General features: G+C 37.8%; 2 protein-coding genes across 3 annotated transcripts in view; one reads left to right on the top strand and one right to left on the bottom strand.

Moving 5' to 3' along the window:
• Positions 1–2,695: 2,695 nt before the first annotated feature.
• Positions 2,696–14,752, bottom strand: part of LOC111338716 (uncharacterized) — a 34,748-nt gene continuing 22,691 nt past the window's right edge. Inside the window, exons 3-4 of the mRNA XM_022945231.2 lie at positions 5,187–5,695; positions 2,696–4,644 (exon numbers count right to left, since the gene is read on the bottom strand). Of these exons, the coding sequence (XP_022800966.1) occupies positions 3,949–4,644; positions 5,187–5,552 (1,062 nt within the window). The 5' untranslated portion in view covers positions 5,553–5,695 and the 3' untranslated portion in view covers positions 2,696–3,948. The remainder of the gene's footprint in view (positions 4,645–5,186; positions 5,696–14,752) is intronic.
• Positions 6,057–13,447, top strand: LOC111338722 (uncharacterized). Of its 2 annotated transcripts, XM_022945237.2 has the most exons (6): positions 6,057–6,136; positions 6,359–6,472; positions 8,103–8,174; positions 8,785–8,898; positions 11,019–11,090; positions 13,046–13,447. In XM_022945237.2, exons 2-6 carry the CDS (start codon positions 6,362–6,364, stop codon positions 13,178–13,180), a joined length of 504 nt encoding a protein of 167 aa, XP_022800972.1. In that variant the 5' UTR covers positions 6,057–6,136; positions 6,359–6,361; the 3' UTR covers positions 13,181–13,447. The 2 variants fall into 2 exon arrangements, with proteins under 2 accessions (XP_022800972.1, XP_088586619.1); XM_088730493.1 differs by lacking the exon at positions 8,785–8,898.

Below are 14,752 nucleotides of genomic sequence, written 5' to 3'. Positions count from 1 at the left end.
ACGTGCAAACGGATTCCATCCGCGCCAAGGTGTTTGTTTAAGCCGTTCAGTCTAATTTATGCTATTCTTGTACCTTTCCTTATTTGCATGTTTTTAAACTAGTCTCTTGATAATGGAGTCATGATGACCCCGAAACGTCGAGTAATAAATCTTTCCTGGTTTTTTCTATGCCTTTGCTTTAGCAAATCCCTGCTGATCAACTGATTTTTTTCAGGTCTGATTTTCGCTATTGCATAAATAGCGCTATCTACTGCGAAGGATCATGCATCATACGTATTTAATACCGCAGTTCAAATATATGAACTTCATATAATCATTGTAACTAGACTTACTGTTGCCAAACACTGCTAGGCAAGTGAGAATGAAGCAAGGGAACCAGAAAGACGCACACGACTACCACGCCAAAGAAAGGGACCTGGATACCAGCGATCCTGTGTTTGTAGAGGATTTCAGCTCCCCCAAGTCGTGGCAGAAAGGAACCGTAGTGAGCTTGACAGGTCCTGTGTCAGCTTTAGTGGAGTTGCAGGAGGGTCGGATAGTTCGTCGTCACTAAGATCACCTGCGAAAGGATCCTAGTGCTTCTGAACAAAACCAAAAATCGACATCTCCAGGACCAGTCAACCCAGAACACCAATCTGACGAAAGTTCAACCCCTAAAACACCCAAGGCCGGATCACCACGCCCAATTAGAAATCGACGCAGTCCAGAACGTTTTAAGGTTCGGAGTTTCTTTTTAATCAGTTTGGTTACAGTTGTTCATAAAGTTAGGTTGTTGACTGAAATAGAAATTTTGAGAACATTTATAGGAACATTAAGAACATTTAAGATTAAGAGGTTTGTTTTGGGTTGATACACAAAAATCTTGATGAGAGGAATGTTATACTCATGACATAATCGTTACACGTGCATACCACGAGGTAATCGGATATCCCAAGGGACGCAACAGAGCACATGTACTTGTAAGCTTTATCATTGTTCTTCTTTATGTTGAGTAAACCAGACGTCATTTATAATATACATTCTCGATTTATTACACCTATACCCTATACCCTGTGCCCTATATGCCCTATGCCCTATATGTCTTTAGGAGATATACCCAGTGCTCTGGAAGATTTAGACAAAGCTATCCAACTAGGCAAAGACAGAGGTGCTGCTGCTGCTCAGGCATACACCTAGCAAGCATTAATTCATAGACGAAATGGTAACAAAGACAAAGCTCGAGATGACTTTACAAAGGCTGCAGATACTGGCAATGCATTTGCAAGGTCCATGGTTGTACAGATGAATCCATGTGCTGCATGTGTAACAGAATGCTTGCTGATGCCATCAACCAGCTCCGAGGAGAACCACAATGAGTATAGTATTTGCATTTTTGTCTTGCAAGTCAATGAATTTCAAACTGTTGGGCATGGATTGATGTTTTGAGGAATTGTCTGTTTAGGGACAGACACTAAACAGTCATTGACTAGGAGGTAAACCTGTATCTAGAACTAAATGAAAAGAAATAAAATCTACAGTTTGAAATAGTATTGCAGCATTTCACCGTATTTGGAAACAGGGTGCCCAAAGTAGGCAACAGTTTTGGTATATTGTAGGATAAGGTAATAATACACCAAGAGGGTTAAACAAACAAAGGCTGCTCTATATGTGCCAAACTTTGATTTATTTAAATCCTTAAACTCTTCAGGTGACCAACTTTTACAAGTATGTAAGTTATTTTTTTTTTCACCTTTATTCGAAGGAAGCTTTAATGGTTCTTAGTTGTTTTTGTCTTTGATGCATGCTTTATGTTATCAACATGGCTTGACTAAGTTGCCAAGTTTGGGGTGCGTCTTATAACCGAGCGCGTCTTACAACTGAATAAATACGGTAATTCTCAGATAGTGGTTTTGGATGTTTTTCAAACACTAAAGGCCAAAGTACTAGACAATTAAATAAGAAAGTTGAATACCCTAATTGATGGTTTCACATTTGATGCATAGGGGCCTGGCTTCCATTTTTGTTTTGCAAGTTTTTTCGAAAATTCAACATAATACCCTGCTGTGAACATTTTCAGGTACTTGTCTTGCATTTTCTAATGTTTATTTTAAATTGGGGATTGGTCATGTAAGACTTTGAAGGTCGGCGATCAGAATCTGAATTTAATGCATTCAGCATTAGGTCAAGAGTGGAGCTTAATGAAAAGCTGCTTAGGTTGCTCAAATTTGCAAGAGTAGAGACTTTTATTGCACAAGCAGTTGTGCTTTCAACTTACATTACATTTGTCAAACTTTGATGGAATAAATGGGCGGATCAAAATTTCAGTATTCCTATATCTGGAAGGTGCCTCCTAACATGAGTGATATTAACTAAAAGGCAATAAGAACAACCCTTTATTTAGGGAGTTAGGATGTGCAGTTTTTTACATCACCAATAATATTTCAAGTTCTTTCTATCATCATCATCATCATTATCATTATTCTTTCCATTTATATGGAGAGTAGTGGAACATACGTTAAGAGGTAGACAAACTCTTTAGCATTTAAGATGTTGTCCGTGGGTTTCCATGGCAACAGGTTTGCAAAATTTCTGGGGGTTATTTTCAAGTGTTATTGTCATGGTTATTGTGCTGATGAAATTGTGGCCTTACCCTAAATGTCTTATTGAACGCCGTCATACTTAAACAAGTTATTTAAGAATCTTTTGTAATGCGCTTTTATTCATTTGCCACTGATTTAAATACATTTTTATAATGAGATTCATTTTAAGCAGATTAACAATTGTAATAGGATATATAGTTCATACTGACTCAGTTTATCTTTTAATTGACAAGCACATCTTATTATTATGCTTAGAAGCGAATACATGAATTTTATGAGTTCCTAACTAGACTTGTGTTAGAAGAAGCCCTCAGGCATAGCAGTAGTGGTTGAGCCACACTGCTCACTGGCTCACCCCTCTATTCTTTGCTTGAGCTTCACTGCTTTTAAGAGGTAGTACCCTTCACCATCATTTTTAGATGTCACGCAAAATTCCCTCTTTCATTTTGAGGAACGCTGCATGACACCCCTGAAGACGGTTGCAGAAGAGGCTAATATGAGGGCCTGCGTGCTTCTACTTTATCCCTACGCACATCTTTATAGTTAGAAATTAGAAAGGCTTGTTTATTAAGAAGAAAATACGCTAAATCCTGAGTTTTATTGAGTGCCTTGGGTTGTGAGATATTTTTAAACCAAAGTAATTCTAAACAGTTCTAAAAAGTAACTGTTTTAGACGAGAACTTTTGAGGAAACTTACTGTCCTGTTTACTTTAAGCATTTAACTCTTTAACGGTGTGTTAGTAATGATTACAATCGAACGAGAAAGATTGATATTGCTTTTATATCTTCATTTCTTCAGAAACAAATTGCAAAGTAAGAATATTTCTTTTGACTCAATGAGCCAATAAATAGAGGAACATTTCTGTAAGAGTGTATAATAAAACATTGAAAGTTAACATCAGATTTTTTTGTCAAGCAATCATCATTTTATTAAATGCAGTACGTTGCGATGGAAACAAAATGCAATAGCTTAACCCGATGGTTAATAATACATGTAGTTGCAACAGCCACAAAGTAGGTGGGGGCAAAATCAAACAAGCAACATATTTTAATTTTAAAACTAACTACAACAGAGCGAAGTTACAGCAGATTGAAAATTGAAAACTTCATAGTAATCCCAGTTTTACAGAAGACATTAAACCTATTTAAACAAAATGATAAATGTTATGTGATTACATATAACAATACAACTACAACTGACGTAACCATTTCTTCAACTTAGAACATTGTCATTTTTAACCAAGCAAATATGACTCAAAGTTCAAAGAACGGAAGTTAGGTTCTAATCTAACTGAGATTCCCATTTTTTTTGACGGGCGTAATATCCTGTTAATTCCTGACAAACAGGAAAACCGAGAAGAAAAGAAAATCAAAAGTAACGATTACACTCTGGCCATAAGCCAAAAACGTGAAGAACGTGTACCACTTCCCAGTACACTCTCTCTATTTCATTTTGGTCTCCTGAGGCCACGGCAGTTTTGCACTTATTCATGATACTTTTATAGTTTGTGAGAATAGCCATGGATCGGGATTTGTTTTCTTCCAGTTTTTCTGCGGGCCGATTCTGACTCTGGTCCAAAGTAGGTTGCTCATTTGGTAGAAGCTCGTTTACAGCACAGTATTCTGCACATGTACCAAGACATGTGGGTCCTCCCTTGTCATTTAGGTCTTTTTTAAACATCGTCCGACAATTTTTACAAGGAAGCCCACTAGTCAAGGAATCATATCTTGTCGCGCTATTTTGACTTTTAAAGGCATACAAGAATGTCCAGTTATCTTGATCTGGATTATTCAGAGGAAGGAAATGTACTACTGCATTTCCGAAGCTTTCTTTAAGATTTGTGATTCGATTGTACAGACTGATAGGCTTTACAAAGTCACTTACTGCTATTGATGCACCTACGAAAAACTTCTTCAAGCGCTCATCTTCAACCACCACCAAAACGTCTGGTAGGAAGATGTTTCCAGGTCCAAGTTGGCCAAACCAGAACTGTGCTATTTCTAATACACCTCTGGCGTGTTCTTTGCTCCCTCTTTCGGCAAGACTTTTCATGTGGTGGCTGAACTGAAATATAGCAATATGCAAAAATTCGTGAAACTAAAAACTCAAAATCAGGAAGTAAACTATGTGGACCAATCTTGTTGTCAAGACAGTAGATGGTCACTCGTTCACCCTTTTGATTTGACCGTGCCCGAACCAACCTCGCTTTCTGCTTACGGGCTATTATAAATCTTAAATATTTAGTCTGAAATTCCTTCACTGATTTTGGAAGGTACTTTGACTTTAATACACCTATAACTTGGGGGGGCTAACGTGCCCTAGTTAGAAAACAGCACTCTTTCAAAGCTAGATACTGTTTCACAGCACTCGCTGTAATAGTTCTGACAGGGACTAAAAAAGCTCTACTGAACTCAAATCGATCTCCTTTCAGTTTGTAATCCAGCTCCTTAAAGCTTCCATGCCCCTCAGAAGTGATATGTGAGATGAGATAATTTGCAAAAGCAAGGCGTGTAAAAATATCAATCCGCTAAAAATATGAATGCAATTAAAAACTTCGTTTTATGATCAATATTCTAATATATTTTCCTGACCGCTTTCCCACTCACCATTTCCAAGAGTTTGCTTCCAGGGTCTATGAAATGTTTTGAGTGTTCTTTCGTCAGTTCTTTCATATCATCGGGGCTCAGGCCACCCCACTCGCCCACTTTAAGGAGATTTTCAGTGTCGGCAGGATTTTTATGGTGCAAGTACGAGTGGACTCTTAAACTCCAGTAGATATCTTTAAAACATCCTCTTATGAAGTTCTCGCGCTCCCCAGACAAATTGTGCTCACCGTCTAAGCGGTACATCAGAGCCAGTGGTTTAAGAACCTTTTCTAATAATTCATTGACATGCTCCTCTATCGAGTCTTCCAAGATTCTCATTTTGTTGACAATCATATTGAGGTGGTCGAAGGGATCGACAGTAGCCATGTTATCCCAAAACTTTAATCTTCTCTCTATCTTGGCATTAGGTTAAGAAGCTTTAAAATGGCAGGTGTCGACCCCCATCTGTTCCAGACACGTTAAGAGATTTCCACCTTTCATCTTTGAGGAACGCCTAACTTTAGTTATGTCTATAGAATTGGATACAATAAATTGGAGCAGCTGATTAGCATCAGAAACCCGAGGCAACGAGAGAAAGTCGTTGGCCCCAGAAAAATCCCTGTTATCTCTTATTTTTTTTTTTTTTTACTTTCAGCAATCATGATGATCGTCGCATCATCTCATCAAATAACCACAGAAAACTAATCATATAAATTTTTTCATGCCATCTTGAAAACGATACCCCATTGAACCCTCAAAGCAAAGCAAAGCTATGTTACTTTTTCAGCCTGCCAAGTAATTGGTTAACTCAGTGCTACGAGCTATTAATATTTCATAATGTATCATCAGTTCCTTAGGAACGATGTATAAACTTTGAAAACTGTTTTGAGACTTGTTTTTGAAACATTTGAAAAAGGGCTCCATCATTGACGTGCATTTCAGTGATCCTAGCTTTTACAGGAAAACCACCGGTAGGCAAAGTTTTTTTTAATTCTAATTTTTAAAGTAGACGATATTGGTGAAACAAATGGAAATGTCCTACGTGTTTCTATCATCAAATGCTTTCATCTCTAGACTTTTTTTATCGTGATGAGACCGACTATACAAGAATAGCTTGTTTACCAAGTGCAATTCATCTTATTCTCTGTTGTTTCCTAGCTATAACTTCTCATATACATTTTACGAAATTGCAGAAGATGAAAAGACTCCTCGAAAAGGAAAAAGACGAAGGCGAAGGAGGAAGTGATAAGGCTTGTGATATACAACATCCTTCCTGTTCACTGTCTAACTTTCGTTTCCATACTCAGGTAGAATGAAAAAATTTACATAGGTTTTAAAACTGAATTGATAGAGGTCTAGCCAACACATTCATATAAGAGTTTCGCATGCATTAATAATTTACCTGTTACCTTGTTTCCCTGGGCAGATGAGACAAAAGCTTTGAGATACCCTCTTAGTTGTAATCAAAGAAGAGAAACAATTCTTGCTATTATTTTTATTAGTCCTCACTTTAATTTTGGAAACCCATCACTTTCATTAAAGGTAAACCTTTCGACTGAAATGAGGGTAGGCTAAATTGAATATAATTTTCATGATTACAAAAGTTCAGAGTTCATTTATGCAAATGTATATTGCAAAGTTTATGGAAAAAAGTATGTGACAGGAGAAAAGCTTGCCAGCTAAGAGCGGCTTTTAAATAGACACTCCTATTCAGGTTGTTTCGAAATATATCTGTGATCTTAGGGGGTAAGTTTCTAAAGAAATTGTGGTGCTGCGTCGGTGAAGGTAACAAGGTAATTTGGTAAAATCAGCTTAGTTGAAATGGTACATTGGCCACCGTAAAGAGTTAAAAAGCTGACGTTTCGAGCGTTAGCCCTTCGTCAGAGCGAATGATCTGTGATCTTGTTAGTCAAATATTTTGAAATAAATACCAGCAATAGATAGCTTGCTATGAGTTGCAAGTTGAGATAACAGTTCGGGTTTATGCATATTTAATCGACTGAATAAGCCGTCAAAAAGAATCTTTCACCAGCAAGTTTCGATAATCTGTGAACTCAGAAGCTTAAAAATCTTAAAGGTTGCATGCCTTTGTTCAATATTTACGTCCCATAAAACTGCTACGCGATACGTCACATCTCCCTTATCTTTTTCTGAAGCATCTCAGCGGGCTGGGATCTCTTAACTCCTTTCTAACTTAATTTCTTATAAAGAAAAGGAGCAAGAAGTATAAAGAGTTTGTCACACCTTTGTTACCCCTTTTGTTGTAAAGAGTAACTCTGGAAAATATTTTGATTCAGCAGATTTGTAATTGTTTTGATCATTGTTATGTGTGGTTGACACTAAGAATTCATTCAACCAGAACACGCAAGGTCTTGCCATAGGCTTGATAAAAGGCATAATGGAACCCTTTCCTGATATAAAATACTAAATAAGTCTTGACTTCATCCTTGGAAAGTTTATTTTGTCTCTAACATGGGCTGTAACATCTACAAGTGTTAGCTGGGCGGAGCTCCTATTTTGTCAACTTTAAAAGTGGTTAATTTTTAAAATAGCCTTGTCGTCAAATAAGTCTTTTCCCCATCAAACCTCAGTTATTTGTAAGATGAGAGGCGTACAATCTCAAAGTTGATATGCTTCTAATGAAATTTTACGTCCCATAAAATTGCGATATAAGGAGTCGTCATGGAACCCATTCCTAATTTGAAACATTTAATAACTGCTTGTTTTTCGGTATTTTGTACACCATATTTGAAAATAAATCGTCCTACAAAGTCTAAGTAATTGCATTTTGCCACCAAGATCGCTCAGGTTCGGGCACGTCCACTATTTCATCATTGAACTGTTGGAAGAGCTCGAACTAGGAATCGTGCTCGCATTCAAATTTATGGAAGTCAACTAAATAAAATTAACTCTTGTTTATCACTTCTACGATTCTAGCAAGAACTCGAGACAATGTACGGGAAACAGCGTGAGAAGAAACTCGAATTCACCTGGTTTTTGGCTCCTAAGGTGGGTTGAAGAGAAAAATCGAGTCTCCAGATGGGATTTGAACCCACGACCCTCTGTGATCTAGTCGGATGCTCTAACCACTGAGCTACAGGAGACTCTATGGTGAGCAAGGGTCAATTAGTGGGTATTCACTGGAACCGCATCACGCATCTCTTCTATTAAAAATTGTTTATTTCATCTTTACAAGGTGGGTTTAAACCTGAAATAGATCACATGTTCCACACAAAATTACAGGGTGTGGTAAGGATTCCTCCGTTCTTAGAGGAGCCTCAAGATGCCCTTTGATTATTTGGGTTTGCTTTTTAGTCTTCTTATCTTTGCTTTCTTTTACCTTACAGAACAAGCATTGGTTTCTTTTTTTAATTCTAATTTAGAGTAGATGACATTGATGAGATAAATGGAAGTAACTGAAATGTTTCTTTCATCGAAGGTTGCCAGCATTGAAATGTTTTGAACAGAGAACATGCAATCGCAGCATATCTGAACTTTTTCCGTCGTGAAGAGACCAACCATAAAAGTATAGAGTATAGCTTGCTTTCTAAGTGCAATTCGTCTTACTCTCTGTTGTCTCTTAGCTATAACTTCTCAAACACATTTAACGAAATTGCAGAAGATGAAAAGACTCCCTGAAAAGGAAAAAGACGAAGGCGAAGGAGAGAGTGATAAGGCTTGTGACATACAACATTCTTCCCGTTCACTGTCTAACTTTCGTTTCCATACTCAGGTAGAAGTAGGCGTTAAAATTGATATAGGTTTTAGACCACACAAGGTCTTGCTATAAATTCGATAATAGGCGTGGTAGAACCCCTTCCCGATTTGAAATGCCAAATAAGCTGTGACTTCATCCTCGGAATTTTCTTCGTGTCTAATTTGAGCTTACACGTCTCCAAGAGCTAGCTGTGTGGAAACCCTATTTTGACAACTTTGAGGTGGTTGATTTGATACCCTTGCCGTCGAAAAAATCTTTTGGCCAGCAAGTTGTCTGCAACGTGTGCAGAATGCTGCGGCTAGACTTGTACTGAGTTTAAGTAAGTATTCGCATATTTCTCCTGCGCTTTGTCAACTTCACTGGTTACCAATACAACATCGTGTTTATTTTAAGATCATAATTTTAACATTTAAAGCTATTCATGGATGGGCGCCTAGGTATATCATTGAACTAATTAACATCAAGCCTAGGTCTGTATATAATCTTAGATCAAATCAAAGTTTATTACTTGACCCTCCTAAGGGGAAAATGCTTGCCACGTTAGGGGACAGGTCATTCTCTGCTGCTGCCCCGTACTTATGGAATGCTCTGTCAGCTGAATTACGTGATATTCAATCATTTTCCATTTTTAAATGTAAGCTGAAAACTTGTTTATTTCGTGCAGCTTTCTCAAAGTACCCTGTCTGACAATTACTTTTATTAGTATTACTAATTAAGTTCCTTATTAAGATCCTTATTCCTAATTAAGATTCTTATTATGGATATTCCATATTATTCTTATTTTTAATATACATTGTTAATATTAATATACATGTAATTAGTTTTATAAATTTGAATTTACTGTAGTATTCTAAGTTATTGAGCGCTGTTGATCATTGAATGAAAATAGCGCTCTAGAAGTTATTAAATTAAATTAAATTAAATCAAGTCTCAGTGATTCGTAAAATCAGAGGCGTACAATATCAAAGGTAATATGTTTTAATTAAAACTTTATGTGCCATGAAATTGCTGGAAGGTAAAACACATCTCCCTCACTTCTATAGAAAGGGTCGTAACTTCATCCTAGGAAATGTTTTTTGTCTCTAACATGGGCTGTAACACCTCCAAGTGTTAGGTGGGCGGAGTTCCTATTTTGTCAACTTTGAAAGTGGTTGATTTTTAAAATAGCCTTGCCGTCACATAAATCTTTTCGCCGTCAAATTTCAGTTATTTGTAAAATGAAAGGCGTACAATCTTAAAGTTGATATTGTTTTAATGAGTTTTACGTCCCATAAATTTGCTGAAAGACACATCACATCTCCCTCACTTCGATATAGAGTCGTAATGGAACCCATTCCTAATTTGAAACATTTAATAAGTGCTTGTTTGTCAGTACTTTGTACGCCATATTTGCAAATAAATCGTCCTACAAAGTCTAAGTAATTGCATTTTGCCACCAAGATCGCTCAGGTTCGGGCACGTCCACTATTTTATCATTGGACCGTTGGAAGAGCTCGAACTAGGAATCGTGCTCGCTTTCAAATTTACAGATGTCAATTAAACTACTTTTCGACGATCGCCGATAAAATACGTGACACCAAATCTTATTCTCCATCAGACCTTGTAAGAAAGGAAAGAATAACTCTCCTAGACTTCCACAAGACTTTATTCAGTTCTTGATGATCTCCGTACAAATTCAAGACTTTCCGCTGAGTTTCCAACAGATTTACAACTTAATTTTCCTTCGTTCATTGAGTTATATTTTGAGTCTAACATAACATGTGCGAAGTAAAACTCCTAGGTCAAACGTCAATCAAGTCATCGTGTTCCGATTGGATAACTAGACGACAGTACAAATCACGTGCGACTGAGTAACGAAATCTATTCTCAACAGACCTCTTGTGGAATAAGTTTCTTTAGGGACCAGCAATTTTTACACCGTTTTCATATTTAGTGATCGAGTTTTATATGAAAAGCATGTTTTTTTTTTTCATAATTTTAAGTGTTATTCTATTTTTAACTTGTAGTTAGTTGATTAAACCAGGGCCATAAGTTTATTAGCCTGTGGCTATTACGTGCTACCCTGTATAAATAAATTCTTTATTATTATTATCATTACTATTATTAACTCTTGTTTATCACTTCTACGATTCTAGCAAGAACTCCAGACAATGTATGGGAAACAAAATGAGAGGAAAGTCGAATTCAACTGGAATTTGGCTCCTAAGGTGGGTTTAAAGCTAAAATACATCACATGTTCCAAACGAAAGTTATACATCCTCATTTTCACCTTTTTGCGCATAGATGAGCCAAAGGCTCCAGGCTACACAAATTATCCTGTGAGCCGGGCTAGGTGCCATGAAGCTCGCGTTTCAGACAGTTCTAGCCATTCTCGTCAATGAGTCATATTTCAGGCTCTCGTATATGTCACTATTCTTCATCAGTCACTTTCTATTTCGCGGTTCGAGCCTATGATAACAAGGTGTAGCCATGGTGTAGCCTATGATAACAAGGTGTAGCATGGTGTAGCCATGGGCACCAAAATAGGACCTAGCTATGCGAATCTTTTTGTAGGTTTTGTCGAACATCAATTTTTCAGCCAATACAACGGGTCCAAACCTGAACTCTACGGTCGCTACATCGACGACTGTATCGGCGCTACCTCCTCTACCAGAGAGGAGCTCACTCAATTCATAACTGCAGTCAATTCTTTTCACCCGGCTCTGAAATATACTTGGGAAATTTCTGACAATTCTTTATCCTTTTTAGACGTCAAAGTTTCAATTGAAGGCAACGATTTATGCACTAGTGTGTATTACAAACCTACAGACTCGCATAATTACTTGTTATATTCGTCTTCTCATCCATCTCACGTTAAGAATTCCATTCCTTTTTCTCAGTTTCTAAGACTTCGTCGTTTATGTAGTAATGACTCTGATTTTCACCACAAATCAGAGTCAATGTGCCAGTTCTTCGATAAACGTGGTTACCCTGCTTCCGTTGTTCAAGCGGGTTACCACCGCGCTCGACTTATTGATCGACATTCAGCACTACAAACGTCGCATAAGGAAGATTCCGACCGCATTCCATTCACTCTCACGTTTCACCCTCACAACCACTCAGTTAAATCCATCATTCTTAAAAACTTCAAATTACTTCAAAACGATCCAGAGACAAGCACTATCTTTTCGCAGCCTCCGCTCATTTCATTCAAACGCGACAAAAACTTAGGCAATTTTTTGGTCAGAAGTTCTTTTCAGACTAATGAGCAACCAGGCACTTCAAAATGCGCTCGTGCGCGATGCAAAACGTGTCCTTTCATTCACAACACTGATAAAATATCGGTACCTAAACGATCCATTAAGATCACCGATCACTTCACGTGCACCTCCGCTAATGTAATCTATTGCATAAATTGCACTTATTGCAAAAAGATATACATCGGCGAAACGGGCAGAAGACTAGGTGACCGATTCCGAGAACACCTTCGAGACGTGGAAAAGAATGACAAGGACACATCTAAACCAGTCGCTAGACATTTTAATTTACCTAATCATTCTAAGCAACATATGGCAATCTGCGGTCTTTCCTTGCACTTAGGTGGCACGGAAAGCCGTAAAAATCTTGAACAAAAGCTCATCTTTCAAACCGGCAGTCTCAATCCCACAGGGATCAATGAACGCTTTTCATTCCACTAATTTATTCATGTTTTTCTCGTTGCCATGCACCCACCAATAACGTAGCTCCATTTTCTGCCTTTAAAAGCACACACAACCCACAATTCCTCTATTCGCTCCGACGAAGGGCTAACGCTCGAAACGTCAGCTTTTGTAATCATTACGGTGGCCAATTTACCATTTCAACTTTGTTGATATATCCAAATTATTATGATAACAAGGAATTGCAGATGGATGTCATATCCCAAGAGCGGCCTAGTATTCTTAACAACAGGGTGTGGTGGGGACTCCTTCGCTCTCAGAAGAGCCTCGCGAGGAGCTTAAATTATTTGGATTTGCCTTTTAATCATTCTAATCCTTGCCATCGCAATCCATCTGATCATGACTCACAACAACATTTCTGTGCAGTCATCAATGGTGAAAATTTTAACAAAAGACAAGGTAACTTCTGTTTATTGACGTTATTAGCAAAAGTAGTAGTCTTTATTTTTCGTTGCGCTCATTAGAAACCACAGCCAAGTAAAGTAAAAGAAGGAATCAGCCAGGAAGAACGCGAGAAATCCGAAGGATACAGGCTGTTTAAGAAGGCCTTGGATGCACATATTGTCAAGAGAGAAATGCGAAGGATAAAGGCTGTTTAAGGAGGCCTTGGACGCACATGCTGTCAAAACAACCTCCACCAAGAGTAGTTAAACACCTAAATAGACTGTCTGTTATTCATAATTGTATTCATTCCGGCACCAAATCTTTGGCATAAGATTAGTACGGTAAAACAAACATTTTTAACGCTTGGGATACCATAACAACAATTTTATAAAATTGTTTGCACATTTTTCTTGTCCGTTTTCTGGGTGATAAATGTAAAATGGACATTTCTCCTTTTTCAGAACATGTTTTAAATACCACTAGATTATAGAGTTTTATTAGTAGACTCTGTCAGCTAAAGGCAGTGTCTACGGGTGTTCACTTTTGGTATTTCCTGAGTTTTCCGATCAAAACAGTGCTTCTGCCTTTGCCTTCTCTTCGTAATCTTATCTCGCACACCAGTAATTACACGCGACCCCAACAGAGTCTTAGCGACTGTGCGTGTTCGTCTTACTTACAGTAATTGTACTGGTGAGGCATTTATTCTTCCAGACATTATGTCACGCCACTTAACTAGCGTCTGTATGGGCTGTCAAGTAGAAGCCCATTGTGAGGTATACCATGCCTACAAAATTATGACTTCAAACTGCAAATGCGCGAGTACTTGTAGTGTTTCATATTTTGCACCTCAAAATGACCACAATAACGATCAAAAGGAACCATGAGCCATCCACTTTTCATAAATCAAAAACTGACAACTTCAGGGATACATCTGAAGCTGGCCACAGTAAATTGGGAAAATTGTTCAACATAAGCAACTCGTAGGCCCCAGAAAAATCCCTCTTTTAATTTTTTTCCCTTTCAGCAATGAACGTCGCCTCTCTCATCAATCAACCACAGAAAACTAATCATATAAATGTTTTCCATGCGATCATGGAAACAATACCCCCAGTAAACCATCAAAGCAATGCAAAGCTATGTTATCTTTTCGCCCTGCTAAGTAATTGGTTAACTCAGTGGTACGAGCAATGAATATTTTATAATGTATCATCAGTACCTATGGAACGAGTACTCTTGAAAACTTGTTTTCGAAACTTCTAAAACAACGCGTCTGTCATGTACGTGCAAAGTAATAATCCGTTTTTAACCATTCTGAATGACAGGCCCAAAAAAGCTGATGCAGATTACGAGGCCTTTACAGGAAAGCCATAGGTACACTAGGTTTTTTTTTCCAATTCTAATTTTAAGAGATGACATTGACGAAATATATGGAAATATCTTAGATGTTTCTTTTATCAAACGCTTCCAGCATGTTTTGAACAGAGAACATGCGATCGTGCTATATTGAACAGAGAACATGCGATCGTGCTCTTTCAGTCTCGATGAGACCAACTATACAAGTATAGCACCAGGAGTGGTGTAGTCGTTTTGTTTGCTGAGTGCGATCCATATCCTTGTCTGAAGTCTCTCCGTTATAACTTAGGGCGTGTGACATTCAAAAACATCCCTCGCGTTCACTATTTCAATTTGGATTCTATACTCAGGAAGAAGTTAAAAATTGATAGAGGTTTCAAAATTTATCTAGGTATGGCAGGAGCCCATTACCTGGAGCTTCCATCTCAGTTGTA

Source organism: Stylophora pistillata, chromosome 8 (genome assembly GCF_964205215.1).
Source record: "Stylophora pistillata chromosome 8, jaStyPist1.2, whole genome shotgun sequence".
Lineage (NCBI taxonomy): Eukaryota > Metazoa > Cnidaria > Anthozoa > Scleractinia > Pocilloporidae > Stylophora > Stylophora pistillata.
The sequence above is the reverse complement of the archived record's forward strand: the minus strand, read 5'-3'. Positions and strand labels throughout refer to the sequence as shown.

Bases quoted from the DNA above. Each gene is read 5' to 3' on its own strand.
- LOC111338722 (XM_022945237.2), top strand. From the start codon at position 6,362: ATGAAAAGACTCCTCGAAAAGGAAAAAGACGAAGGCGAAGGAGGAAGT. The intron at 8,175-8,784 runs GTGGGTTGAAGA...ACGAAATTGCAG, and splicing joins CCTGGTTTTTGGCTCCTAAG to AAGATGAAAAGACTCCCTGA. The intron at 8,899-11,018 runs GTAGAAGTAGGC...CTACGATTCTAG, and splicing joins ACTTTCGTTTCCATACTCAG to CAAGAACTCCAGACAATGTA.